General features: G+C 44.1%; 1 protein-coding gene across 2 annotated transcripts in view; it reads right to left on the minus strand.

Moving 5' to 3' along the window:
- Window positions 1-240: 240 nt before the first annotated feature.
- LOC144823402 (NXPE family member 1-like) overlaps window positions 241-27,905 on the minus strand; it is a 455,053-nt gene continuing 427,388 nt past the window's right edge. For both annotated transcript variants that reach the window (XM_078681877.1, XM_078681878.1), the window contains 2 exons: window positions 10,875-11,093; window positions 241-2,143 (listed from right to left, as the gene is read on the minus strand). In XM_078681877.1, the coding sequence (XP_078538003.1) occupies window positions 1,608-2,143; window positions 10,875-11,093 (755 nt within the window). In that variant the 3' untranslated portion in view covers window positions 241-1,607. The remainder of the gene's footprint in view (window positions 2,144-10,874; window positions 11,094-27,905) is intronic.

Here is a 27,905-nt window from a genome sequence, read left to right on the forward strand (position 1 = left end):
CTCTTATGGCGTTACAACATCTAGAATCAGTATCAAATGCTAAATGCATAGCTATGTTTCTTAAAAACTGTTTGAAAACGCGTCGCAAACATGATTGTAGTTCCAGTGTTTTATTAATTCCTATAGCTGAAAACTGAAGTGTGTATAGCAATTATGTCTGGTATTATACAAGTATTCCGCGGAAACAATTTTTTACCTAGCAATTGTAGTTACGAAAGACTTTACTCTGTTAAACGTAAATACAATGTTTAATTCTATTTTTATTGTATTCTTATGACCGTGTATGAAATTGTATATTATGATTGTTGCTTTTATGATTTTATGCTTGTTTTAAAATCGAATAAAGCTTTCTACTACACACTGTATTGCATCATCATTCTTTCTTGCAGGTAAGGATCAAATGGCAATGTTTAAGTAATCTGGGATTCGAAACTGACCCAAATTGCTTTTAGCAATGCTAAAAAACCACTAACAATTTTAGACCCAAATAGTCTAAATTCAATAGCTTCATGGAAATAAAGTTTTGAATTAATATATAGAGAAAAGTTTAATTTGAATGAAATATTGGGATAAACATAGGGCTATGCAGATTTTACTTAGAAATGTCTGTCCTTTCTGCTGCTAGTATATGCTTCTGGTGAGCAAAGTATGTTTAAATGCAAAGTATGTTTAAGACTGCAGTACCATCTGCAATCAAGTCCCCACAGTCTAAATATGATATCACACCCGAGTCCCCACCAGGAGACTAATGAAACCCCACCCACACACACACTAACACATTGAGAACACCACAAAAAAAGTCCACACAGAGTTAAAAATATAGATTACATTTTCTGAATAAAACAAGACCAAAATACCAAAATACAATAAGTTGAACCGGAGTTACGAATTTTTAAAGAATAAACAAAAAACAGTGCTTATAAGTCAATAGCTCTAATAGATTATTAGAGGTCGAGCTAGACTTGGGATAATCCAAAGTTCAGCCCAACCACGATGAGCGCAGGTTGGATACAGTTCCAAACATGTCCCGCTGAAGTTTTTCTCTCAAGTTGAGCAAGAATCCCGTTTGCAAGGGAGACGTTCGGCGGCAGAGAGTAGAGCGCCGCTAATAATGATGTTGTGGGTGCGAAGATTGGGCCAGGTGTCACAGACAGCAGACGGGGCCTCGCGGACACACAGGTGGCGATACTTGCTGTATGAAAAGACAATTTAGCATCATTTTGCACTTATCGTTCAAGTGATCAGCTCAATTCCAGAGCGAACAGTTTTGTTTGTAGTTGCAAGGAGACTGAAAGCTTGATTACAAGGGTTCAAAAACCACTTGCAAGGTTTCAGGACTGCGGAGGCGCTCATTGGGGGTCAGGAGCGAGTGAAGATGGGCCCGGGAGTTGTAGGTGATGAGTTGGAAGTCTTTTGTGTCCCGGAGACGTCAGAAGGACAGGAAGAAAGCCAGCAAGCCTGGGAAGAACACTTGAGAGAAGGTAGATTCCAGCTGTCCTACAGCAGAATCAGGAATAATGAAGAGTGGACCACCATTAATTGTTCACCATCTGTTATTCCCTTAAACTCCCCATATGAAACTTTTAATTTAATTGTTCTGCTACATGTTAGGAGATGTAAGTTAAGAACATATCTACCTGATTCATAACCACAGTCTCAGGTGGATGAACGTTATCCGTGGCAAATGCAGTGGTCATGTCCCAAGCATCAACCACACCCACGTTAAGACCATCGAAGACCTCCTTCACCACGAGGTATTGTATATAACCGTGGAAGTCACTAAATCTCTCCTGATTAATATTCATCTCCCGGGTATTTTCAGCTTTGATGATGACCTTTGTATCAGGGCTTCTAAGGAGGAGGCGCTCCACCGCAAATCTCACATCCATTGCTCTTCTTATAAAGACCTCAATTGGAAATGGACGAAAGTGCTGGCCAAGATTGATGATGATGACAAAGTGTCCACCTCCACTGAGTTGGTCGATGTCATGAGCGATGTAGCTCACATCTTTAACTGAGTAGTGAGCGCTAGCGATATATGGGTACCCGTGTCTTTTCCATTGCACTAGAATATTTCTCTCCATGTCGAGTGCCAATAGTTTGGTTTCCAGACCAGTGCGATGAAGGTTGAAATACTTCAGTGCTGATAGAGAAATATAAAAATTAAAATGTTAACGTTTAATATAGGAGATAACACAACAATTCATCCAACAGAATCAAGATAATGTATTCAAGTTCCATGAAAATAGTTAATCTGCACCTGAAGGTTTGCAAACTCAGATGGACACAGATCTGCTCATTTTGTGGAATTCACAAAACCTCCCAGCTATGATAAGTAACCCTTTAGAGTCATAGGTTTCTAGATGTACTTTGAGAAAATGTTTTGAATTCATTTCTTTTTGTATGAACAAGTATGTGTAAACTTACTTCTGCAAAAACTGCCAAGTAGGGTCAAATGCATTGCGATTTAAAAAAAAATAATAATTCTCCAGAGGAAAAATATTTCTTTGTGGTTAGTCTCTTCCTCTCTCATCCTGGAAAATAATTTACTTCCAACAAGACTGCAGCAACAACAAGGTGATTGGTGGAATGTTTGAATTAATCACAGCCACAATCTAGTCCATTGGTTATCTTCAACCATGCCACCTCAGTTTAGATGCAACCATATGCAAATAGTCTTAACAATGCTCCAATAAGAACAGTCCAGCAGAAAATGCCAAGCCAGACCCTAACTGAACCGGAGCACAAGTGTAGAGTGCCACCTGACCCTTATCATACATTGTTGCAAACGCACAACAAGGGGGCTGGGCCCGGCCCTATGGTATAAATAAAGGCTGAGTGATTGCTCGCCATCCCTCGGCACCACCCAGCATACAGTGTCTGTGCATTACTATGTAGTGTGTATTCCACCATACCTGTTGTGGCCTGCTCACCCAGTGCAGGATTTTACACTGGCATCAAGGCCAGTCAAGCCTCATATTCTGAAGTTGCCTGAATTCCCTGACATCTCAGATGAAATTGGTGTGGTACGCCATGAGGAGCGGTTGTCTGGCAGGAGGAGTTGTTGTTGTGCAGTACGTCCATTGTCACATGAATTTGGCGCACCACCTGCAAGCGTGTGGGCAAGACCCCTTATCCCAGTAAGTGCCCCTCTGTGTCTACTATGCTGCACTGACATGGACGTGGGCTACACGGACGGAGGAGCTCAGGCCACTGAAGATCCTGTAGCAGCACCACCACACGGCCACCTAGAAGCAATGTGCCACATCGCAGCCACAGAAATCATCAGCTGTTTAAGCACGTGACTTGCAGGGAGTCCTAGGCTGAGGCTAGCGACGTATGTGGGTCTTTGAATGTGCCCATGATGGGTGGTTCCCGCTGTAAGGTGGCTGTTGATTGAAGAGCACCAGAGTGAATGGTCCTAACTGCTGCAGGGCATTACCCCTTGACAGTCATAAGGGAAGGACAATAAAGGCAATCCTGAATCTTGGGTACCTGGCACTGGTAGTCACACAGTGGTCGTCTGGAGGCAGTGAGTCTACGGTGGAAGTTATGTTATGCTATTTTAATTTAATTTGGTATTGTACATAAAATACCTCTGCAAGGGTACCTTGGAGTTGAGGCCAGCCGCAAGAAAAAGGAGCAAAACACTAAGTTAAAACAAATCAGTCTTTACTCATTTCTTAAATGTAATGATGTTAGTACAAGTACAGATGTGGAATGGCAAGTTATTGCAATAAGTGAGAGCCAGATACGAGAAATACCTTACTCCATATCTTGACCATTGGATGCAGAGATGGTAAGTAAAGCTTTATCCATGGATCCTGAGGGGATACTAGCGTTTGAGCTTCTGGTGTAAGTAGCTACGACCTTTCCCTATTAAAGATTTGTGGGTTAAATAACAGATTTTAGATATAATTCTCTTTATGATAGGCTGCCAGTGTGGCATTCTCAAAAGTGGGGTAAAAGCATATCTCGAGGGAAGATAAAAAATGAGCTCTGCTGTTGGATTTTTTTACGACCTGTAATTTGGACAATAATGTCTCACTGGTGAAAGCTAATAGTGCATTAGCATTGTCCAGCCTGCTAACAATGAGAGCCTGCACCAAGGTTTTCCTAGCCACAAGCTGGAGAAAAGGAAGTCCTTTATACAGGAGGAGCATTACATAAAAGAAGGTACCTATTGTGAATATGACCTGCTCTTTCAATGTTAGAGCTTGATCTTGCCTAATGCCAATATTTTTTACAACCGGTCTGGGAGTAGGGGAATAACCTAGTTCTGAAGGCCACTTATCAGGGTCCAGAGTTGTTGGGCTTTCCTAAAAAACATGATCTCTGTCTTTTCTGTATTTAGCTGAAGATAGTTATTTGACATCCACTCTGCTATTGCTTTCATCGCATTGGCAAAGCATTCCTTCACTTTGTCCATATCTTTGTCAAAGGAGATGACCAGATGAGTGTCGTCAGCATCAGACAAATTTCAGAACCAAATGTTTAGATGATCCTAGCAAGAGGGACCACATATACTTCAAATAAAGTGGGACCTCCTTGTCAATCGGCATGGCCTGAGACTTGAAAGCACCCAACAAGATGATTTGAGATCTATCTTCCAAAAAATCTCAGAGCCTCTCTCAGACTGTCCCACAAATCCATAGCTCATTCAGTCTTTGAAGCAACCTAGTAGGCCAACACAGTGCCGAAAGGTCTAGTAGCACAAGCATAGATGGAGCCTTGATATCCAGAGAGCATTCTTTGGATCTGTCATGGCAACCAAGGCCATCTCGATACTGTGCTCAAATCTGAGCTACGATTCTGAACAGAGAATATCTATAATTCCTGCAAAGTCTAAACATCAGAGAGCATCTGTGAAGATTAATACATTTTTTAAGTGTTTAAAATGCTCTTCAGAATAATTTCCAACCTGGCCAATTTGATTGGTGATGTAAGTATTATATGCAATTTTGATCTTCTGGTGATACGTGGTAAGTGCATTTTTGTACGCTTCTTTATCCTTTAGGTTATTGTGCCAGCATCTCCCCAACTTTTTACATGTGCCACATTACACATAGGGTCAAACTAGTAACATTACAGGGGTAAAGGCACAATTGAGAAGGAGAAGCAACTGAGGCTGCCACATAAATCACACACATCACACAGCTGCATAGCTCCGAGTGGGGAAATAGACACTATCAACACCTGGCTGCAGGATAATGTTGGACAATGGCAAGTTCAATGCCGCCTTCTGCCCCACGGAGTGTGCCACCCTGCCATCATTCAGCCAACTAGTAGATCCCACTACAGCCGTCTCATGCTGGTGTCAGTGGATTGGGTGCCTTCAGAACTATTTTTGTTACAAGTGTGAAACAGACAGGGCAGTAAAGAGATCCATGATGCTCCACGGGGTGGTGCAGAGTTATATGACTTGTAAGAACACCTCCCCAACCCAGGAGGGGACCATGACTTTGATAAAGTGGTGGCAGCTCTCAACCAACATTCCGACCCACAACTTAACCCCAGTTATGAAACATTTAAACTGAGACAAGCGCGCCAATCGATGACAAGTCTGCTGTAGATGCTTTTTAGGCACACCTACACAAACTGTCAATCACCTGTGCCACGATTATTCAACCCGATAAAATCAGGGCCCAATTGATTCAAGTTTCAAGGTTGTCAGCCCTACACAGGCATATACCTGGACAATATTCTGATCTTGACTAGGTTCCATGAACTGGCTGAGAGCAGAGCTGAAATCATGGAGGTGGCACTATCAAGAGAAGCAGCCCCGGGGCCAGTGACCGGGGCACTAAAAGTCAAGGAGGAGCTGGGCGATGCCATCCAATGGTGCCCTGCTGGGACACGAAAATATTCCATCCCCAAACAAGCTTAAAAATGGTGCAGGAACTGCTGTCTGATGCACCGCATGCCCAACGTATGCCCAGAGCAAGGGAGATCATGTTCAAAGTGCGGCGCATGAACCACTTCGTAAATATGTGCTGCAGTTGTGCAATGAACGCAGGCACAGAATATAGAGGACGAGGAAGGCTGACCCTCCGGAAGCTGTCCCTTGATGAAGATAAAGTAGGGCATTTGGCATGGCGTTGGAAGCCCCGTATCATCCCACAGACGACGATGACAATGACGTTTTCACAGGGTGTTTTTGCTGGTAGGGAAAACCATTCTAAGCGACCCCCTCCATTGTGCACCGTATCAGTCGGTGAGACACACATCACTGTCAGGGGTGTCTGTGAATGTCCTGGATGTCTGTGAATGCCATGGACATGACCCAGTTCCGCGAGCTCAGAGCTCCACTGGTATTAACCCCTACCAAAGCCATAGTTTACACTTATGGAGGAACAGAGCTGTCACCCATAAAAGGTGTCATATAGGTGGCAGTAGAAATCAAGAGAAAGATCACACAGGCCAAATTTCATGTGACCAAAGGAAATACTGGGACCCTCCTTGGATGCCACATAGCTGAGGACTTAAGATTGGTCTTCTTTGTGTAGCAAGTCCATGACTCTGATGCAATGAACATTCAAGAATTGCCGCAACTGTTCCAAGGTCTGGGACAACTCAGAGACATGATGGAAAAGCGCCACATCAACAAGCCATTCAAGCCAGTGGCACCAGAGACTATCATTCCACTTGCAGCCTCTTGTCGAAAAGGAACTGGACCACCTTGAGCAGTTGGGGGCATTGAAAAGATTACTCGGCCTACCCTGTGGGCCTCACACTTAGTGATCGCTCCCAACCATAAATACCCAGAGGCCTGAACATACGCCTCCCAAATAAAAGCCATTTGCCTTGAAAGGCATTTTACCCCCACAGTTAAAATAATGCAGACCTCAATGGAGCTCGTTGTTTCTCCAAGTTGGATTTGAATGCGGATTACCACCAGCTCAAATTCGACGAAGCCAGCAGGTATATAACCACATTCTCAACTCACATTGGCCTTCGTAGGTACAAATGCCTCTACTTAGGCATCTCCTCCGCTGCAGAGGTTTTCCAGGATGTCATCCTGGAGACCTTGTCCGGATTTGTTGGCATGCTGAATGTGAGCGAGAACATCTTAATATATTCTGACACCTTGAAAGACCACCACGCAAGGCTGAGGAATGCAATCAAGAGGCTGGCAGACTGTGACTTGACCCACCACAAAGGGAAGTGCAAATTCTACATGAACTCTGTTGAGTTTTTTGGGTATCACTTCATGGGCGACGGTCTGCTGTTCGACTCAAAGAAATTGGAAGCCAAAAGAAATGTGAGAGTCACACAAAACACGTTGGAGATGAGAAGTATTCTGGGGATGCCCAACTACTGTGGATGGTTCAGCCCCAACCTTGGCACTCTGTCAGAACCTCACCAGGTCCTAACGAAGTGCAACTGCAGCCAGGAGTGGGACAGCAGAACTCACCAAGCATTCAAGTTGGTGAAGGAAGTGCTACTAGATGATGACATGATGGCATATTTTGACCCAAAACACAATACAGGTCTGGAAGTTGATGTGAGCCCTGTGGGCTTTGGTGCTGTACTTCTGCAAGAAAAGCAAGAAGGTTTGGGGGTCCTCATCACATACAGCAGCCTCTCACTGACACAGAGACACAGTACGCCCAGATTGAGCCTGAGGTGTTGGTGATCGGATGGGCATGCTGGCACTTCCATCTGTATCTCTGCAGGCAGAGTTTCCAGGTGGTGACCGACCACAAGCAAGTGATCTCCCTGTTTACCGGCACTGCCAGAAAGTAACCAGAGCAAATCAAACAATTGGTACAGCTCCAGTGTACACCTCGGAAGTTGTGTAGCGGCCCATGGTGAAAAACACCGCAGATTATCTTTCCATGTACCCGGCAGGTCTAACTGCCAATAGAGCATAGGAAGATGATGAGGGGGCAGAAGACTTTGTGCAAGTGATCGCTCATGCAGCCTGTCCAAGGGGGATTTCTCTAGAGCAGATCCAAGAAGCCACCAATGAAGACATGAGCATACTGAAAGCCAAAGAAGCACTCAGGAAATGACAATGGTGAAACTTTCCAGACGGGGCAAAAGCCCCCAATGTAGATGATCAAACAGCAATGAGCCAACTCTGAAGAGTACAGGATGAAGTAAGCATGAGTGACAAAGGCCTCAAACTCAGAGGATGACAAAATGTACTGGCAAGGAGCCTGTGGGCCACAGTCGTCAAACTAGCACACGAAGAGCACCAGGAAATCGCGAAGACCAAAGGCTGTCTCAGTGACAAGGTTTGATTACCGACCATGGATAAGTGGTGGATGAGAAGTCAGCGAATGCCACTCCTGTGTTATCACGAGCGGAGATTCACCCCCAGCCCCAGTAATCACAGAAGAAGCTTACCTGATGCCATGATCATGCATTACCATGGATTTTAGTAGCTTTTCTGATGGCAGGCTCATGGGTGTTATGGTGGACCAAGTATCATGTGGCACAATTGCATTTAGATATTTCAAGCCTGCTCTAGAGAGAGTCTTTGCAGTGCTGGGACTTCACAATGAGATCAAGACAGACAATGGGCCTACTTTCAGAGACACAAATTTCAGTTGCACTTCAACAGCGTGTATATAAAGCATTGCAATGTAAACCCACAGTAGCCTCAGGCAAATAGAGAGGGAGAGCGCTTTGTGTGCACCCTGAACCGAGCGTTATGCACAGGGGTGGAGGGCAAGAAGGATGATGAATGCTTCCTGCATCGATTTCTTAGAGCATATTGACAGACACCACAAAGTACCACCGGATGTGCCCCCAGTAACCTGTTTTTGTGGAGAGATGTGCGAGACATCATTCCAATAAGGTCTAGTTGGAGCTCAGCTGTCATTGCTGTCCAAAGCTTTGCTGGAGAGGGGAAAAGCCACAAATGACTAGGCCAGTCAAAATTGCAGAGCCACAGTGGTGGACCTAGCCATTGGTGACAAATTGATCAAGAGGGACCAACACCCAGTGTGGAAGTTCCACACTCAATTCGAAAAGAAAGTGTGTGAGATCAGGAACATTCAAGGGACCATGGTCACCGTTCAAGGAGGGCAGTCATCAGTATCCAAAAACTTGTCCTGGTTCAAGCATTCCAAGTTGGAAGGAAACTATCTGGATTTCAGACAAGGAGCAACAGAAGACGCATCCATGGCTGATGCAGTGACGTCCAGCCCCCTTACAGACTCGTGGTCAGCAAGTGCAGGTTAAGAGCTAGTGCCCCAAGGCAAGATGGTAGCCACATGCCCGCCAGCCTAGGGGGTTTAACCGGACAAGCCGGGAGTCAAGAAGAAAGTGGTCGCTGTCAGAGGTATGATGGACTACGGACTAATTCTGCACCCTGTCAGAGACTGAGAAACTATGTATGGTTTGTCCAAGTCCTGTGAATAGTCTGGTTTTTGGTACTAAACAAGTAAAAGTTGGAAAGGATGTAGAGTGCCACCTGGCCTCTATCCTACATTGTTGCAAACACACAACCAGAGGGCCGGGCTTACCCCAATGGAATAAATACAAGCTGAGTGATCTCCCGTGGTCAATTGGCGTCACCCAGCATACATGTGTCTGTAAATTACCATATTGAGCGTATTCCAGCGTACTTGTTGCGACCTGCTCACCCCGTGCAGAATTTCACAAAGAAGCAACCCAAGTCCGGTTTTGCCTTGATTGGGGCTCTTTAGTCCGGTGTAGCTTGTCTCTTTCTGATACTCACCCACTGTATTTATAATACAGGCCAAAAAAATATTGCTTGCAGCAAGAGCAACTTAGTGGATATTTGTGTTTCCTTTTCAATGATTTGGCCACGGCTATATGTTTTTTTCTGAAAAAATACTATCAGTGGTGCATTGTAGGGGTTTGTAGTTTGTTGGAAAACAATTTTTCGAATTTGACATGCAGGGGTTCAATGCTGAGCAGGTCGAATTACTCTATGCCATTCTGCGTTACTGGAGCCAGCTCTATGAAACCACCATCGACTGGTCAGTGTTTTAAAAGTTTAACTGCCATCAGCAATCAAGCTGCAAACCTATTTCCCCTGCAGACTATGTGACGTTTTTGCAAAGGTTCGCAGGTGTGGCTAATGTCATGATGGTTGCATAGTTGTAAAAATCAGTTGCATAAAAGTGTTGCAAATGTAGGAGACGGTTGGGAAAAAAGACAGCCCATTCAAAAACAACGTTTTGTGGGAGAATACATAGAAAAATAAACTATTGAAAGATTCTTCAGCAATATCTTGTTTGTGCGATGTGCTTCCGCATGACAACGATTTTACAGGCTCAACTAATTCTGCAGCTTTTGGAATGTGTGAAGATTGTAAACTTTACAACACTTTGTGAGTAACATTTCACCTGCTCCTAGACACAAGTCCCTTTTCAGATGGATAAAACAGAGTGAGCAGAAAGTTTTTGTTAATTGTCCTGATCTGAAAATGAAAAAGGCGGTTTATGTCTGTATACATGGAGGCATAAACAGCAGTTTTCTTTTTTTCTCAGAGAAAATGACTAGCAAGACAACTGAATGAGTTAATACACTGGACTGCAGTGAGCTGAGTGCAACCTACAATGCAAGTCGCTAGAAGGAACACCAAAGCAACTTACTCTACCTTTCTTCCTTCATGCACTAATAAGATAAGCAATTTTGAGACCGGTAAGATAAAACCTTCGAGCTTCAAGTTTGCGAAACCAGGCACTATTTGCATAGAATATTGTTATGTAAACTTTACTTAAGGGAAAATCATACATAACAGATCGAATATGATTATTCAGACTTAAAATTAAACTTTTACCTAAAAATATTAAGAAGCATGCAAACAGTTGAATTTGTTTTAATACGAACATGTTTAGCAACAGTGGCAATTTAGCATGTAAGACTGAATCCTGACAAAAGAGTAAACCTACTTTTTATGACGGCCGTGCAGTGCAGAATCCACTGCCTCAGCGTTGAATCTCCCATGAGGAAGACCATCTTTCCTGCCAGGCAGTTTCGCTTCTCTTCAGAATTGTTAAATGCAATAATGTTGCAAAAAACAGGGTGCCATTTGTTTCCTATGAAATAGCCACTGGGAAATGGGGAGTGCATTCCAGTCCTGCAAGTCTTCATCAAGGACTGATCTCGCTCTAGAAGACAAAAGATAAATAATTTTTAATTTTGAGAAATCTGCGCACCAGTTTTCAGCAAAAGCGGGAAAAACTGTTGAATCCAAGATATCATCAATGAAGAGATTCACAAAGGTAAACTGAGACAAAAGTCTAACTTCGTTACCTGTAAATGTCCTTTGTGAAAACTGAAAGCCGTAAAGTGAATACAGAAAAGATTTACATAGAAATTTGCCTTTATCAATATGTAGTCTATCTATTTTCCATAATATTTCAACGCAGACAACTTACCGGCTCTGCATTTTTGATGAGATACAGTCAGTATCTGTCCCTATTGTATTTTAATTCCACCTAATGATTGTTCACTTTGTAAAGTTATGTGTCAGGTTATGCTGTCTATAGTTGCTCCTTTATTTCTCCTATGAGCGCTCACTTTCATACTGCAACAGTACAATGCTCATATATTTAAATATACATTTAGTCTGTGCTACGTTAAGCCCTTCAGAATATGTCTGTCTGTATGATGCTGACTCATGCCCCTTCATTAACCAGCTTCTAGGCCTGTAGCATGTGGTTTAAACTAGTATATGCATTTCTAGACTACTTCCAATCTGTGTCAGTCTGGGACACTAAAGAGGGAGACTAACCTTTAGATGAACTCTTCCGAACTTGACACTGAAGTCAATTAGTTCTTAATGGTATACAAACTTCAAGTGAGGCCTGTAGCACGGATGACAATAGATCAGCTATTGTCACTTGAAGTGTAAAAAATACTCCAGATGAAAGTCCTTGGTCCTACACACAATACTCCAGGTATGGCCTCCAAACTTTGGCACAACACTTAAATGTGACTTGCAGAGCTGGGAACTCCACACAGGGATACAACAGATAGGGCCTCTAAAACTAGGGAACATTTCCTAGATGATAAAGCTGGACAGGGTATGTCCTATTGTTTCTACAGAATTTATAATTATTCTAGAGATTGAGTATGATTCTCCAGGTGAGACACATAAAAGTTTGCACAATATTCCAAAACAGGCCTCTGGAGCTGGAGAAAAATACTAGGGAGATGCCTTTCAAAACCTGCTATGATATTCTAAATACGCCCACCATAGACGCATACTATGAACAAGCAGAGACCTCCAGAGAAGAATATAATCCTCCAGATGAATTTTCTATATCTGAAAACAAAGCTCGAGATGAGTCCACAAGTGCTGGACACAATACTTGTGTTGAGGATCATGTAGTATGAAATAATACTCCAGATGAGGCATTTGTAGCTCAATACAATACTCTAGAGGTTTTCTCTAAAATTGAGGCCATTAAGTCCTGCTTTTCTGATGAGGTATTTGGAGCCATCCATTAGATGCCTGAAGGGGTATTTAGAGCTAGATGTGAATCTCTGGAGGAGTCTTTTAGAGCTGGATATGATAGTCAAGATCAGGGATCCACATATGTAAGGAATACTCCAGGCAAGGGGCACTAGAAGTGGAAAGAAATTGTTCAGGTCTAGTCTCTGGACCTGAATGCGATATTTGAGATGAGGTGTCTACAGATTAATGCAGTACTCAATGTGAGATCTTTGACACTAGACCTGATATTCAACACAAGGTTCCAGATTTGTATACAAAACTGCAAATAAGGCAGCAGATAAGACCACAAGAGCTGAAAAGAGTTGGACAAAAGACCCTGTGGTGAGAACGATGCACTTTCATGAAGGCAGCTGGAGACTCAAGTAAGCAGAAATACATTATTATGAACAGCTGGAAACTTAGAATGCTAGTTTATCTACATTCCAGTCTGCAGGACAAATCATTACTTTGGGGAGAAAAGAACACAGCACAGAAAGATATCACACTTCTCTCTCCCCAGAAAGCAAACATTAATACATTATATGCAGAGTCAGCAGTCCTGCAAAATATACCAGATTACTGATACAGTGAGACAACTATGGCACTTAACATGTCAATGAAGAACAAAATCCAAAACTAACTGTGGTTTCTTTTTTTAAGTTTGAAAGCTTTATTAAAGACAATGATATGAAACAACAATATGACATCAGTCAAAAAGAAGCTTTATTAAAGACAATGATATGAAACAACAATATGACATCAGTCAAAAAGATAAAATAAATAACAAAAACATGTTGAAAATCCAAGACAGTACTAATGTCATACCTAAGGAGCAAAAGCATTTTATGAGATTTTTAAGGGAAAGGAAAGGAGGGAGGGAGGGAATGGGAAATCATGATATAACAGACATAATGCTTATAAAAGTTAACGGTAGGGGAGGAAATTGCACAAGGAATAATAAGAAATATGCATTAATTGAAAAAGAACATATTATATGAGTAATGCAAACAATGTAAGTAATACAAGAAGAGAGAGTAAAGAGCCTTCATGGTGGTTTAAAATTATCTGAAGTGAGAGGAGTAAATGTCTTTTTAGTTAAAAGGTCTAAGTATGTGGTAAGGAGTAACCAATAAAGTTCAACATTACGAGAAGGTTTACAGGAAGAAGCAAATGCAACATCAAGTCTATGGAAGTGACATAAAGAGTTCCACCAACAACGTATGGAAACGTCATTAAGGGGTTTCCAGTTAGAGGCAATGTGTTGAAATGCAAGTGCGAGCATGAGACCATAAAGACCAATAGAATGTGGAGGGAGATCTAAAGATTCTGAAAGACTCCCTAAGAAAATAAGGGAAGTGGAATAAGGAATGGAAAGTGTGAAAATGCGAGAAAGATAAGACCAGACTTGCTGCCAGAAAGTAGCAACAGAAGGACAGAAAAAGAAGAGATGAAGAAGGTCAGCATCAGGAATACCACATGTCCAGCAAACAGAATTAGAGGAGGGAGTAAAGCGAGAAAGAGAAAGAGGAGAAAGGTAAAGTCTATGATATAGAAAAAATAAAGATTGAGTGAGAGAGGCAGAGCGAGAAGTTTTCAAGAGTTTAGACCATAGTTTGTCCCAGAGAGCAATGGACCAGGTACAGTCCAAGTATTTTTCCCAAGAGAGCTCCAATTTAGTTTTGGCACGTTCAGGGTTAGGAGAAGACAAGAAACGATAGATAAGAGAAGCTTTAGGAAGAGTGGAAAGTATCACAAGAAGAGGAGAAGGAGGAGAAGGTGGAATTAAACAAGGAAGAGAATAATAACGATCAAGGATTATTTCCATAAGAATATTGTATTTGCGTAAGAATAAGTGAGGACAATGGAATCGAGATTGAAATTGGGGGAAAGCACAGGGCGATACACCATCAAAGAGAAGATCAACCCATATGATGCCTTTTGATCTCCAGGTTGTCCAACCAACAGGTCTGTTATTTAACAAGATAAGTGCATTATACCAAATGGGTGAATGTCAAGAGGATTCACGAGAAACAGACAATGGGGGAAAGCAAAGGTTTGAGAAGAAGTATGTTTAAATAAAGGGTAGTATAAAAAGATTTGGCAGTAAAACAAGAGATTTCCTGAATGGAAAAGGGCAATAAAACAGGTTTGTTCAATATGAAGCCAAAGAGGAGAAAGAGAAGAATGATCTGATGAAAGCCATCGTGAAGCTTGACGTAAAGAGAAGGATTTGTGGTATAGACGGAAATCCGGAAAATTGACACCACCATTCTGTTTGACTTTGCGAAGAGCTAACAAAGAAATCCTAGCTTTTTTATGTTTCCAAAGAAATTTCGATAAAGATGAATCAATACGTTTAAAATAAAGGTCAGAGATATTAACTGGTAACATAGAAAGTGTATTCATAAGAATAGGGGCAATCATCATTTTAATAGAGTCAAGACGACCCCACCAGGAAAGAAAGAGGGGATTCCAGGACGAAAACAATTTGTCTATCCGAGAAAGGACCGTAGACATGTTTAATTTAATAGAAGAGGAAATAGAATTGGGGAACAAGATACCAAGATATTTTATTTTGGTACTGTTCCAGGTAAAACCAGTAGAGGAAAAGAGATGGGGAAGACAAAATTTGGTCAGGGGAAGAATTTCCCTTTTGTCAGAACTGATCTTATAACCAGAGACAAGAGAAAATGCTTCAAACTCAGCCAGTAGAGAAGGAATAGATAATTCTGGGTTTGAGATAAATAAAAGGATGTCATCAGCTTATGCAGAAAGTTTTAATTGTTTACCACCGTATGGGAAACCAGAAATAGAAGTATTAATGCGGATGGAGGTGAGAAAAGGTTCAAGATCCAATCCAAAAAGAAGTGGGGAAAGAGGACATCCCTGGCGAACTCCTCGCTGAAGAGTAAAAGACGAGGAAAGTTGACCGTTAACAAGAACTGAAGCCTTGGGCATAGAATATAATAAAGATATAAGAGAAATACATTTAGGGCCAAAACCATGCCATTTAAGGAGGCAAACAAAAAGGACCAATGAACTCTATCAAAGGCCTTTTCAGCATCAATAGAGATAGCTGCCAAAGGGATGGAAAGAGAGGGGGCCTTATTTAAAACATTCAAAAAGATTCGAGAATTATCAGAAGTGAGCCTACCCTTAACAAAACCACATTGTTCTTTTCCAATTAGATGAGGCATAAAAGGATCTAAACGTAGAGCGAGCAATTTAACAAAGAGTTTATAGTCAACATTGACAAACGAAATCGGACGATAGTTCTTACAAAACTTCGGGTCATGACCTTCTTTAGGAATGAGACAAAAGGTGGCATCCTGAAAGGAGCCCTCCGTATTGCCAGAAGAACAAAATGAGTGAAAGAGAGAGAGAAGTTTAGGCAACAAGAGATCGGAAAAATGCAAATAAAATTCAACCGGAAAACCATCAGGGCCTGGAGTCTTACCTTTAGTAAGGGAAGATAGGGCAATAGAGAGTGCCTGCAGTGAAAGATCAAGTTCTTGCTCTGGGAAGTTGAGGTGAGAAGTAGAAGGCTTAGGCAATTTGTCAAAATAAGATTGAAGTAGAGAGGGAGTAGGGGGAGCTTCTGGAGTGTATACATTTTGGTAAAACAATTGGAATTGATCGAGAATGTCTTTATCAGTATGAAGCAAGGTGTTGTTAGGAGAATAGATTGAGCCAATAGAAGTACGTTCCTTACGAGACTTAAGATAATTGGCTAAGAGTTTCCCGGATTTATTACGTCCACCATAATAACGTGCACTACTTCGAAGAAGAATTGATGATGCATTATCAGTGGTGAGTTTATTAAAATCAATTTTGGCTCGCAAAAGATCTGGTGACATACCTTTATCAGAGGAAGTGTAGAATTGATGTTCCAATTTTTTTATATGTGCTAGAGAAGATTTACGTTTCTGAATAAATTGTTTCTTTTTCTTAGAAACAAAATCGATAATAAATCCTCTTGCAGTAGCTTTGAAAGAGTCCCAAAGGACGTGAGAAGGGATATGAAGATCAGAATTTAACTGAAAAAAATAGTTAGCGAAGGAACGAAAAGAAGAAGGAAAATTAGGATCAGTAAGGAGTGTACAGTTAAAACGCCAACGAGAAGATTTAGGATGAGGAGGAACCAAATCAAAATCTGTAAGGATAGGGGCATGATCCGAAATAACAATAGGTTCAATAGAGGAAGACAGTAAGTTTTGAGATAAAGATGGAGAGAGAAAGATATCATCTAAACGAGAAAAAGAGGTATGTGGAGGAGAGAAAAAGGAATAATCTAGAGTGTCAGGGTGTGTAAGCCTCCAGGAGTCAGAAAGACGTGCTTGTGAAATAGTGTCTAAAAACTGTTTGTGAGGTTTGTGAGGGATAAAGCGAACTGAGTTTTTGCGGTCTAAAAATGGATCCATAATCTGGTTGCAATCTCCTCCTAAAAGAAAAAGATCAGCTTTGTGTTGAATACATTTGCTAGTAATTAAGGGCCAAAAGGAACAGTCGGGCTGAGTAGGGCCATAAATATTGAAAACAGTGATAAGAATTGAATTAATAAGTAACATAGCTAAAATCCATCGACCATCAGCATCTTTTTCCTCCAATAAAGCTTTACATTTCAGTTTTTTATGAATTAAAAGAGCAACACCATTCTTTTTGTTAACAGAAGGAGAAAATAAAACTGTACCAACCCAATTTCTTTTCAATTTAAGAGATTCAAGTTCAGAAAGTTGAGTTTCCTGTAGAAGGACAATATCGGGAGTGTAAGAAGAAAAGTGAGAAAGTACTCTCTGCTGTTTAATGGGATTAATAAAACCTTTCACATTCCAAGAAACAACTCTAAATTTATAAACAAAATAGATATGATAATTTCAAAAAGTGCAAAAAGACAAGTAAACAACAAAAATTCGAGAACGGAAGAAAGTGAGAAAGGAAAAAAAGGAGCAGCAAAAACCAGAAAATAGGGCGAGAATATGAAAGAGTTAAAAGGGAAGAAAAATAGCAAAAATGGAGTGAAGGAGAAGAAAGAAGAGACAGTACATATCCAAAGGACGACTGCAAAAAAACCAAAAACACACCTGAGAGGGGAATACAAAAGGAAGGTGGGGAAATGGCGACACTTAACAAGATGGACTAAATCGAAGAGCAGGGATCCTACCGCACCAGGACGACAAAAGGACCACAGGAAGGAGATCACAAGAAGGAGGAGACAATGAGTATGATCCTGTGGGAGGGGAAAAATAATGATGAGATCAAAACTTTATAAAGTGTGAACAAACCAATGCAAATTACCACAAAATGTAACAATATAAAACAACTTGAATACGAAACTGCAACAGGAAAATTGTAGGAAACAACCACAAAAAGAGAAAGAAGAGACAATAGGAAACAATCAAGTAACATCGAAGAGCTGTTCAGCCACTGGAAGAAGTGTAGGTATCCATGCCACTATTAGATTGAAGAAGAATGACATTTCTGAGTTCACCAGGATCTTGAAAAGTCCATGTCCGATTTTGATGAGTAACCTTGAAGATGCAAGGATGGAACAGGCCATATCGAGCTCCAAGGGAGCATAAAGAGGGACGAAGAGACACGAACTCTTTTGGCTCTAGCTGCGGAGAGGACCGAAAGGAGATTGATAAATTTCAAAAAGAGGATGATAACTCCACGTGGTTTTCTATAGGCAGTCGAGCGAGGACCAAGCCTATGATCCCTTTGGATACTGAGAGAAGTTGAAGATGGCATGTCCAAGAGTTTCGGCAGGCAGGAAGTGTAGAAAGCCATTGTATCATCTCCATCAAGGGATTCTGGCAAGCCATAAATACGAAGGTTGTTCCTTCTATTTCTGTTTTCTAAATCCTCCGTATGTTGTTGAAGGGAGAGAAGTGACTTTTCTAAAGAAGAAATAAGTTGTGAGTTAGATTGTATTTCAGAAACTTGCTGTTCAACTGAAGTAATCTGGGTATCCATCGTCGACCATTTTTCTTTCTAAAGTTGCATGTCTTTATTAGTTTCTTCAATGAATGGGCGTAATGCGCATATTTCTTCTAAGATCAGTTCCATTGAGATAGGAAACGAGGGTTTATCAGGAGAAAGAGGATCATGTTTTAAGCGTTTGGATGAAGTAGTAGGAGGTGAAGACTTATTAGAAGTGGCTTGCGCAACAGAAGATCGATGTGGTGTAGATCCAGCCATCGTTGTTTCAGTGTTGGGAGTACACAAGGTTACAGAGGAAGACCTTTGAGCACTTGTAGAAGGAACAAAAATCAATTTTGGTGTGCTCAGTTTGACCATATGAGAAAGAATATTGTCAAGTTCGTCTAAATCCGGTCAGAACAGGCAATCTGGCAGGAAATAGATAAATCTTTAAGCCATAAACATTAGTCCCAGAAGATATACGGAAGTATAAAGAGTAGTGTAGGCTGAGCACAATGGAAATGTGCAAGGTTCAGTCAAACTTCCGATGAAAAAGGTACATAAGAGCAAGAGAACTTCAATATGCGCAAAAAAAGAAAAAGTCCATCACAAAGGTAAGTTGGTAAATGATTGTAGATAAGTTGTTATGGCATATAGCATGGAATTAGCACCATGAAGACTCAGAGGGTATACGCACAATGAAAATATGCAGGGCTCAGACAAACTTCCGTTGAAAAAGAGACATGAGAACAAGAGATCTTCAATATGCGCAAAAATAGGGAAAGTCCATCACAAAAATAAGTTGGTAAATGGTTGTAGGTAAGCTGGTATAGCATGTAGCATGAGATTAGCAGCATACAGTCCCGAACATGGGCAAAAAGGGCATCTTTAAATATATACTGGCTCCTGTAACTCAAATGTAATGAAATTGGAATTATCCTGACTAAAAGAGCAGAGTCAGGGATAAGAGGGCTTGCATAACGGTATTAGCGTCATGATGCGGGAAAAACAATGACTGGTAAAGCAGCGTCGGACCGCTCGGTTATATAAAGAAAACAAAACGGATTGCAGCCTCAAAGGAGCGAATATAGGAGGTCAGGAGCAGAAAGGAATCTCACCGGCAGCTTCAAGAGATTCGGGCAACAGCAGGTAGCGGCATGATGCGAGGAGGCAAATACGCCTAAAATGGCGGCGGATCGCTCTGATGTGAGGAAAGCAAGCCGCAGCCGTAGATCCACGTAGAAAGGCGCTCGGAGATAGAGAGAGGGCACATCAGCAGCTCCTCACATTCCGACGCAGAGTGCAGGCGGCTGACATCGGGAAAGCTGCCAGAAAGCAGATAAAGGGTCGGAAGACAGGTCTTGGTGCAGCGGAGAAACCACTCTAGGCGGCCATCTTAGTTGGCGCTGTAGCCACTCCCCCCAAACTGTGGTTTCTTAACAACTCTTAAACTTCTCCTGCACACAACTTGCTCTGTAGTTATAGCACTCTCAATCAAATCATCATCACCACTCATAACTCCACTATATTCACTATCAGAATGCACCCATCCTACTGTTATGACACAAAACATCAACACGCTACTTATCCCATACTCATTTTTACATACATATTTACATGTTTCAATCAGTCAATAAAGGATTTATAAAACTCAGCAAATCATCTGTGAGGTTCTCAAGGCACTGTTGTTGATAGCTGCTTCATGGTCATCTTATTCATTCGAACAGCCAGATCTTGTGTACTTTCCTGAATTGCTAGAGCAATGAGAAGACAGGGGTAGTTCCTCTGCTAAGGCAGAGGAGCGTCACCCCACTTAAAAACCACCCCCAGAGTTAAAAAAAATAAAATGGTAATAAAGTTAATTTATTACCAATTTATTTTTCAAAACCCCGAGCCGAGCGTCAGGACGGGGGCAGGGCTTTCGGATATCTGCTACTACCAGTCAGGCACATGTCTTTATCTCCGGCTGTCTTACAACGGCCAGCCCCACATGCACATTTTAAACCTCTCTAATCCAGCTGTCTAAGATAGCTGGGTTAAAGACAACATAGGGCTCCAGCGTCCTCAGGAGCAGCAGGAGAGTAGGAGTATTTTGTCTTTACTTATTTGGGTACTTTTATTTTTGTCTCCCCCACCCCACCACTCTCCTTACATGCCAACTGCCACAGGATGAGGAGGGCTTGAGGTACAGCGGAAGTTCGTTCCAGACTTTGGCCTTAAGCTGTGAGAGGAAGTGTCCTCCGCTGTTGTCTCAGTGGAGCTAAAGGGTGTCAGTTCATAAGCATGTGATTGGCCTGTGGAAGGTTATGCACGTGTTAATATATGCTGGTCCTTCATTCTGAAGGGCTTTGTATGCGTGGGTCAACATCTTGAACTGTCATCTCTTCTGGATCGGGAGCCAGTGTTGCTGTGGTGATGGGGTCTGTCTGGAGAGGTAGAGTTTTGCCTTTGAGTTTTGTATTGCCTGTAGTCCCATCAGGAGCCGTGCGGTGACTCCTACGTAGAGTGTCTTCCTGTAGCCCAGCCTGGTGATGATGAGTGCCTGTGTGATGGTCCTTCTGATGTTGACTGGGAGCTACCTGAAGATCATGTGGAGCATGTGCAGGGTGGGGAAGCTGGTGGATGAGACTGCCTTAACCTGTTCCTTCACAGCTAGATTGCTGTCCAAGATGAAGCCGAGGTTGGTGGAGTTGTCGTTCGGGGGGAGATAGGCCGACTTCAGCAGGCCACCAAGCATAGTTCCATGATAAGGACTTCTGTCTTGACTGTGTTGAGCTTGAGACAGTTCTCCTCCATCCAGTCAGCAACATTTATAATACATCTCTGGAAGTTGGCTCTAGTAGTGGAGGGATCTTCTGACAGCAAGGTGATGAGCTGGGTGTCGTCGGAGTAGGAGATGGTGTTGAGTCTGTGCAATCCCACAATGTCGGCCAGGGGGGTCATGTATGTGTTGAATAGGGTGGGGCTGAGGGTTGATCCTTGGGAGATGCCATAAATGATCTTCTTGGGTTCCAAGGTGAATAGTGGGAGAAGGATTATCTGACTTCGTCTGGTGAGGTAAGAGGCAATCCATTTGAGGGAGTCTCCCTGGATTCCAATGTGGTGGAGTCTGTTGATCAAGATATGATGGGAGACAGTGTTGAAGGCGGATGACATGTCCAGGACGATGAGGGCTGCTGTTATACTGCGGTCCGGGAGGTCCCTGATGTCGTTGGTGGCTGCGATCAAGGCTGTCTTGGGGCTGTGGTTAGCTCAGAATCCTGACTGAGAGGGGTCCAGGAGGTTGTTGTGTTCCAGGTGTTCAGTGAGTTGCTCGTTGATTGCTGTCTCGAGAATATTCACTGGAAAGAAGAGCAGGGAGACATGAGTCAGACAGTAGTTCCTTAGTTATGCTGGGGTGGGGGATGGCTTCGTCAGGAGGGACCACATTTCAGCTTGTTTCCAGGCCTCAGTGAAGGAGGACAAGGTGATGGACGTCTTGAGGACATTCTTGAGCTTGTCACCAATTGTCTTGCTCCTGAGGTTGAAGATGTGGTGGGGGCACAGGTCCATGGGGGCTTCAAAGTGCATGAAGTTCATAATGGAAATTGCGCCATGAGTTGTGAGAGGATTCAAATAGGTGAACTGGTGTTTGGGTTTTGTGTTTGTGGGTGATTAAGATCTTGACATGGAAGAAGTCTGCCAAGGTGTCACATAGTTCTTGGGAGGGAGTGATGTCAGTCTTGGCAACTGTGGGGTTGATGAACTCCTTCACAATGGTGAGGAATTTCTTGCTGTGGTTTGTGCTGGCCTCTTTGTGTTCTGCTAGGACGTTCTACTTAATTTCTTTTTGGAGGCAGTGGTACTGGTTGAGTGTTGTTTTGAAGGTGGTATGGTCTCCTGTCTCTTTGCTTGTGCACCACTTCCTTTCTAGTTGCTGACAGTTGTGTTTGGTGGATTTCAGCTCCAATGTGAACCAGCTTGTCTTCTGGCAGGTTCTTTGAATTTGGCTGGCATGATGGGGCGATTCTTTGAGTATATTCAGTGATACACTGGGAGAAATTCTTCACAGCCAGTTCTGGGAAGGATGTTGTGCCTGGGAGATGGCAGTTGAGAGCATTGTTAAATGGGCATTTGGATATCTTTTACCAGTTTCTGCGTGTGGAGCCGGGGAGTATGAGGCCAGTGTTGGTAGGTCCTGAGATGGTGAAGTGGGTGCTGTAGTGGTCGATCCAGGTGAGCTGTGAGACCTGGTTGTTCTTGACTCTGTCGCTTACGTGAAAAAGGGGTTGAGCATGTGTTCTTTGATGTGGGTAGGGTCAGTGACAAGTTGCTTGAGGCCAATGCTGCTCATGCATTCTAGGAGGTAGGTTGTGCAGGTATCACTGGGGTCGTTGAGGTGTAAGTTAAGATTCTCAAGGACGATGTATCGTTTAGAATCAATGGCAATCGGGGAAATGAGGTCATGGATTCCCTGTTTTAACGCCGCGCTCTGTGCTTTGACTCTTCCTACCTCGGACCCAGCCTTTTCCAAGCCGCCACGCCTCGCCGGACCCGCTCCGCGGGTCCCGCTTCGTGGTTTGTGGCTTGTCTGCATTCGAGGGGTAATATTTCCAACACCGGCACCGGCAGGGCTGCGAGGGTAGAGCGGAGGACTCCAGTGTCCAGGAGTCTCCGCGCGCCCGTTTCCAGCTGGGCTCCTCTCCCTGCCGGCACCGCCCCCCTGGTGCAATCTTTAAAAGAAAGCACCTGATCCGCTGCGCGGGAGCGCGCGGGAGGGCGCCGGGAGTAGCCCGGGACAAGGGCGGGGCCGTCCGGGGCCGAAGGAGGCCGGGCTGGGCCCACTCCCTGAAATTTTGTTAAAACTTTGAATCTGGTTATGCCTTCGCCACCCCCGTGCCAAACCCCACTAAGGGAGGGGGCTTCTAGTACTGGGACGTTGGATAATTACTTTAAACCTTCTAAGGGAGAGGTGGCCAAGGAGACCTCATTAGAGAAACGTAGGGCGGAGCGCAGGCGCTCCATTGAATCTATGAAAAATAGATCTCTGACAGATATCGTCCCCTACCCAATTTCCCAAGACGAAGCTACGCTCCTTGATAGCCCAAACCCACTGACCCTTGAGGACTTTCCTCTTTTATTAAGGGAAATCCCCTGTCCCTCAGGGGCGGCGTCTGGAACCCAACCGGTCCTAGTAGTTGATACTCAATTTGTTACTTCAGTCAACCCTCTAGATCAACCCTCTCCTCCACAAATGGTCAAGAAGAAGTTAAAACCTACTGTTGCTGTTGAGGTGCATAGGCCTCCGCCCAGCAAACGAACTAGGAAATCATTAGGGGGTGGGGGAAAACCCAAGTTGTCTCACCTCGATTTTGGCAAGAAACATACCAACTCACTCTTGCCAGGGAAGGTGGGTGAGAAAGTCCCCACTGTCCTATTTACAAAGGTTCCACACCCTACTTTAGAGGCTACCGACATGAACCTAGAGGCCAATCCTTCAGCTAAAATTCCCCCACCCTTATCCTTAGAGAGTATTGAAATTCTACTCCGCTCTATCCTGCAGCCCATTAGTGCTAGCTTAGAAAAAGTGGAGAGTAGGCTCACTTCACTAGAAGCATCCCTTACTACTTTGAACACCATAGTAAGTAAGCAAGTGGGACCTCAACTCCCGGCAGGGGACCATTTGGAAGCAGGAGTTTTAAACTCAGCTAACAAAGTTTTACCTCAGGGTGTGCCTTCTGCCCCCCCCTTGCAGCCACTTATGGCTATTAAATTCCAGGCGCAGCACAATAACCAAGCTAATGGGCCAGCGCAAGCATCAGACCATATTCCCCAAAGACCGCAGATAGAGCGTAAGGAAAGAGGCCAGGAATCCGGCAAAGGTACCCCACGCTCCCCGGCTGGGCCCTCCCCAAGACCTAGGAGACCAGATCTCCCGCCCGAAGCCAATAGCCTTACAGTGGTCCTAGCAGGTGCCCCCCACTTACGATCAGGGGAAAAAGAAGATTACTTATCCCTCAAGAAAAAGGTTATCAAATGGCTCAATTGGAACCGACCATTACCACCCTATTTAAATAATGAGATTATTATGGTGAGAAGGGTCCCGTGGCTAGGGAAGACCAGGAAATCAATAACAGGGGACTGCGTCCTGGTAACCTTCAAAGATCAGGGTAAGGTGCTGCATATTTGTGAAGGCGTCAACAGATCCTTGGATTCTACTATCCAGACCCTGCCAGTTTCTTTTTTCTTCCCCCCTATTCGTATGCATAGGGTTCAACTGTATGAGGATTGGACAAGGGTGGATCATAGACGCAGTCGCAAGGACCACAGACAACACCAGTACTCCCAAGTGCCAGAGACACCGTATTCTCATTTCAATCGTTTCAATTGTTTGAGTGCCCTGGATGGGGTCGATTGACTTATTGCTCATAAGCCAGATACCGGGGATAAGGGGGCTGGTAGATCACAGACACCCTCTATTGCAACAACTGGTTTAGTTATTGGCGTGTCGGAGAATCAAGGGGTTCCCGAAAGTGACATCTGCAGCCCTTGCCACCGACCTGTGGTTGAGGAGGATATATCGGAGGGAAGTGCACGGGACTCTCTGGTACTGGCCAACGGCTTGCTCAGCCAGTCTGAGCCATCTTCTTCTATTGCTGTCCCTGTCCCAGTCCCCCAGATGGAAGGGGTACTCGTATCTCATCCCCCTGATCCCTGTGGCCTACCCACTGTGGCGTCTGACCATTTGAAGCTAATTTGTTGGAACATTGCGGGTCTGGCCAACAAACTGGGGGAGCCAGACTGGGAAAATTACATTAAAATGGGGGACATTTGTATGTTCCAGGAAACTTGGGCACGAGAGGACTATGGTCACCAAGGCTTTGCATCATTTTATATTCCAGCACAGTGGGAAGGTAAAGGTCGTCCGTCTGGCGGGCTTACGACCTGGGTGGCTTCTCATTTGGGCTGTGTGGCCACTCGTCGACCATTTAATTCTAAAGACATACTTGTGGTCTCATTACTCTGGCCAAATAATGTTAAACTTGTGCTGGTTAACCTGTATTCCAGGCCGATGGGAAGGGCAAAGGAATCACCAACCATTGATGAACTTTCGAGCCTTTTATCTGAACTGTCGAATGATTCATACTATGTGGTGGGTGGGGATTTTAACTCTCACTTTGAGCCATTACCCGGTCTTTTGGAAGGGCTTACAGTGGAAGAAGACGCAAGGTGGTCAGTTCCCGCGGTGGAAGCACCGCCTGCGAAAGCTTGGTCCCCTCTAGCATTACAAATTACTGCTCTTACCCTAAGGTTCGGAATTAGAGCCTGTAATGGGCGGATGGAATCCGATATTCCAAGCAAAACTACCTACAATAGACGGGGGAGAGAGTCTCGGTTGGACTATGTTATGGTCCAATTAACGAGGTGGGCTACAATCCGGGACTTTAGGGTGATGGAAAGGAGTGAGAGCGATCACAATGCCCTGGAGCTTTATCTGGTGCACCCAGGCCCCATAGTTTCGGGGACTATAGTGGAAGGGAATAAACCCGCGCTCCTCCTAGATAACAGCAGGAGAAGAATTAGGTGGGAAAGCATGGTTGCAACTAAGGACAAACTTCCTCTGCTGTACGCTGAGATTGTCCCCATTTTGGAAGCTGTGGGGAGTGAAGACATGAGGGAAAATAATATAGACTCCCAGACCAGAGTATTCAATGCCCATGAGGATCTCACAAAAATTGCGGCACTACATTTCACTAGTAGCGCACGTAAGACCAGAGAGAGGCCCCGAGGTAAAGCACTCTGGTATAATCAAACTTGTAGACGGGCTAAATCAGAACTGCTCAAAGTAGTAAAGGAGGGGGTGGGAGGAGAACGCCTGAAACATAGCAGGCAAGTCTACAAAAGACTTCTTGATCAGGCTAAAATAGAATGGGGAGAAAATCAGTGGGAAGAACTCACAAATGCCCTAGCACTCCAAAACCAACGGTTGTTTTGGAGGATAGTGAATGGGGGGTCAGGGAATCTACAATCGGCACTGGAGCCAAATATAGCACCTGGGGTTTGGAAGGTCCATTTCCAATTGCTCTATAGCTCTGAACCAGGTGAAGTCCCTGAATCTATCGAGGTGGAGGGGCCGGGCCACCAAGGGGAGGCAATTACGTTGGGGGAGGTCACGGCCGCTATCTCGGGCCTGGCTTCTGCAAAGGCGCCAGGTCTGGATAGCTTACCGGGGGACCTGTTTAAACAGGAGCCCACTGTCTGGGCACCCTATCTCGCGGCCCTTTTTAACAGTGTTCTCGGTGGGATGGAAATCCCTGGTACTTGGCTGGGGGCAGAGGTGGTCCCTATCTTTAAAAAGGGCTCCCCTCTTCTCCCAGCCAACTACAGGCCAATCAGCCTGATTGCTGTACCGCAGAAACTGTTCGGCAGGGTCTTGCTGAATAGGCTTCAGGACTGGATAGAGGAGGCGGATGCCCTTAGTCCCTATCAGGCGGGGTTTAGGAAGGGGGTATCCACAGTGGACCAGGTTTTTAGACTAAATTTGATATACTGGAAGACAGCAAAGTTCGACGGCGGCAGTTTGTACACAATTTTTGTGGACTTACGGGCCGCTTTCGACCTGGTCCCCAGGGGGAAATTATGGAGCGTCCTGGCTGAGATGGGCGTCCCCCCGGACATCCTGTCAATCTTACAGAGGCTCCATCATGGGAATTATGCCCGAGTGAGGTGCGGGAGGTCTGGGGAGCTTACTGATAGGTTCCCCGTTGACCGAGGGGTAAGACAGGGCTGTGTGCTGGCGCTGACCCTGTTTTGCCTCTTTGTCAACGGGGTAATCGCCCATCTCAACGCCACTGATCAGACCGACGCCCCTAAACTAAACGGCCGCAGGGTGCCCGCAATTATGTTTGCGGATGACACCCTGCTGCTTTCAAAAACCCCTATGGGTATTCAAAGGATACTTGACTCCTTTACCGCATTCTGCCTGGATAGAGGGTTAGAAATTAACGCCACTAAAACCAAATATATGGTTTTAAACCCGAGTCACAAATTGCGCCAGAGTCCGCTACTGGGAACCGCGCGGCTCGAGAGAGTGGCCACCTTCGAATATCTGGGTGTAACCCTCAATGAAACTATGACCTGGGGATCCCACCAGAGCAGGGCAAATCTCAAACTCGTGCAAACTACTGGGGGCATTGCACGAATTATGACCGGCTCGACGTACCGGCCGTTGGGCGCCTTAGTTCAGATATATAAGGCCCAGGCGAGGGGAGCAATCATGTATGGGGCTGAACTGTGGGGGCACATGCCTTGTCATAGCCTTTCTGTAACAGAAAACAAGTTTATAAGAAGGGTGGCTGCTCTCCCCCCGAGCACTCCGCTTCTTCCATTGAGGCTTGATCTAGGATTACGACCACTAGCTGATGAGATAGGCCTGAGACCCATAGCCTTCTGGCGCAGGCTATGGAGTAGCAACGATCTTATGGATTACAGGGCAGAATTGGTCGAAATACTGAAACACCCCAAGGTGCTTAGTGTCCCCTGGGTTAAAAATATTCAAGCCATCTGCATGGATTTGGGGCTT

This window comes from Lissotriton helveticus, chromosome 3_1, assembly GCF_964261635.1.
Source record: "Lissotriton helveticus chromosome 3_1, aLisHel1.1, whole genome shotgun sequence".
Lineage (NCBI taxonomy): Eukaryota > Metazoa > Chordata > Amphibia > Caudata > Salamandridae > Lissotriton > Lissotriton helveticus.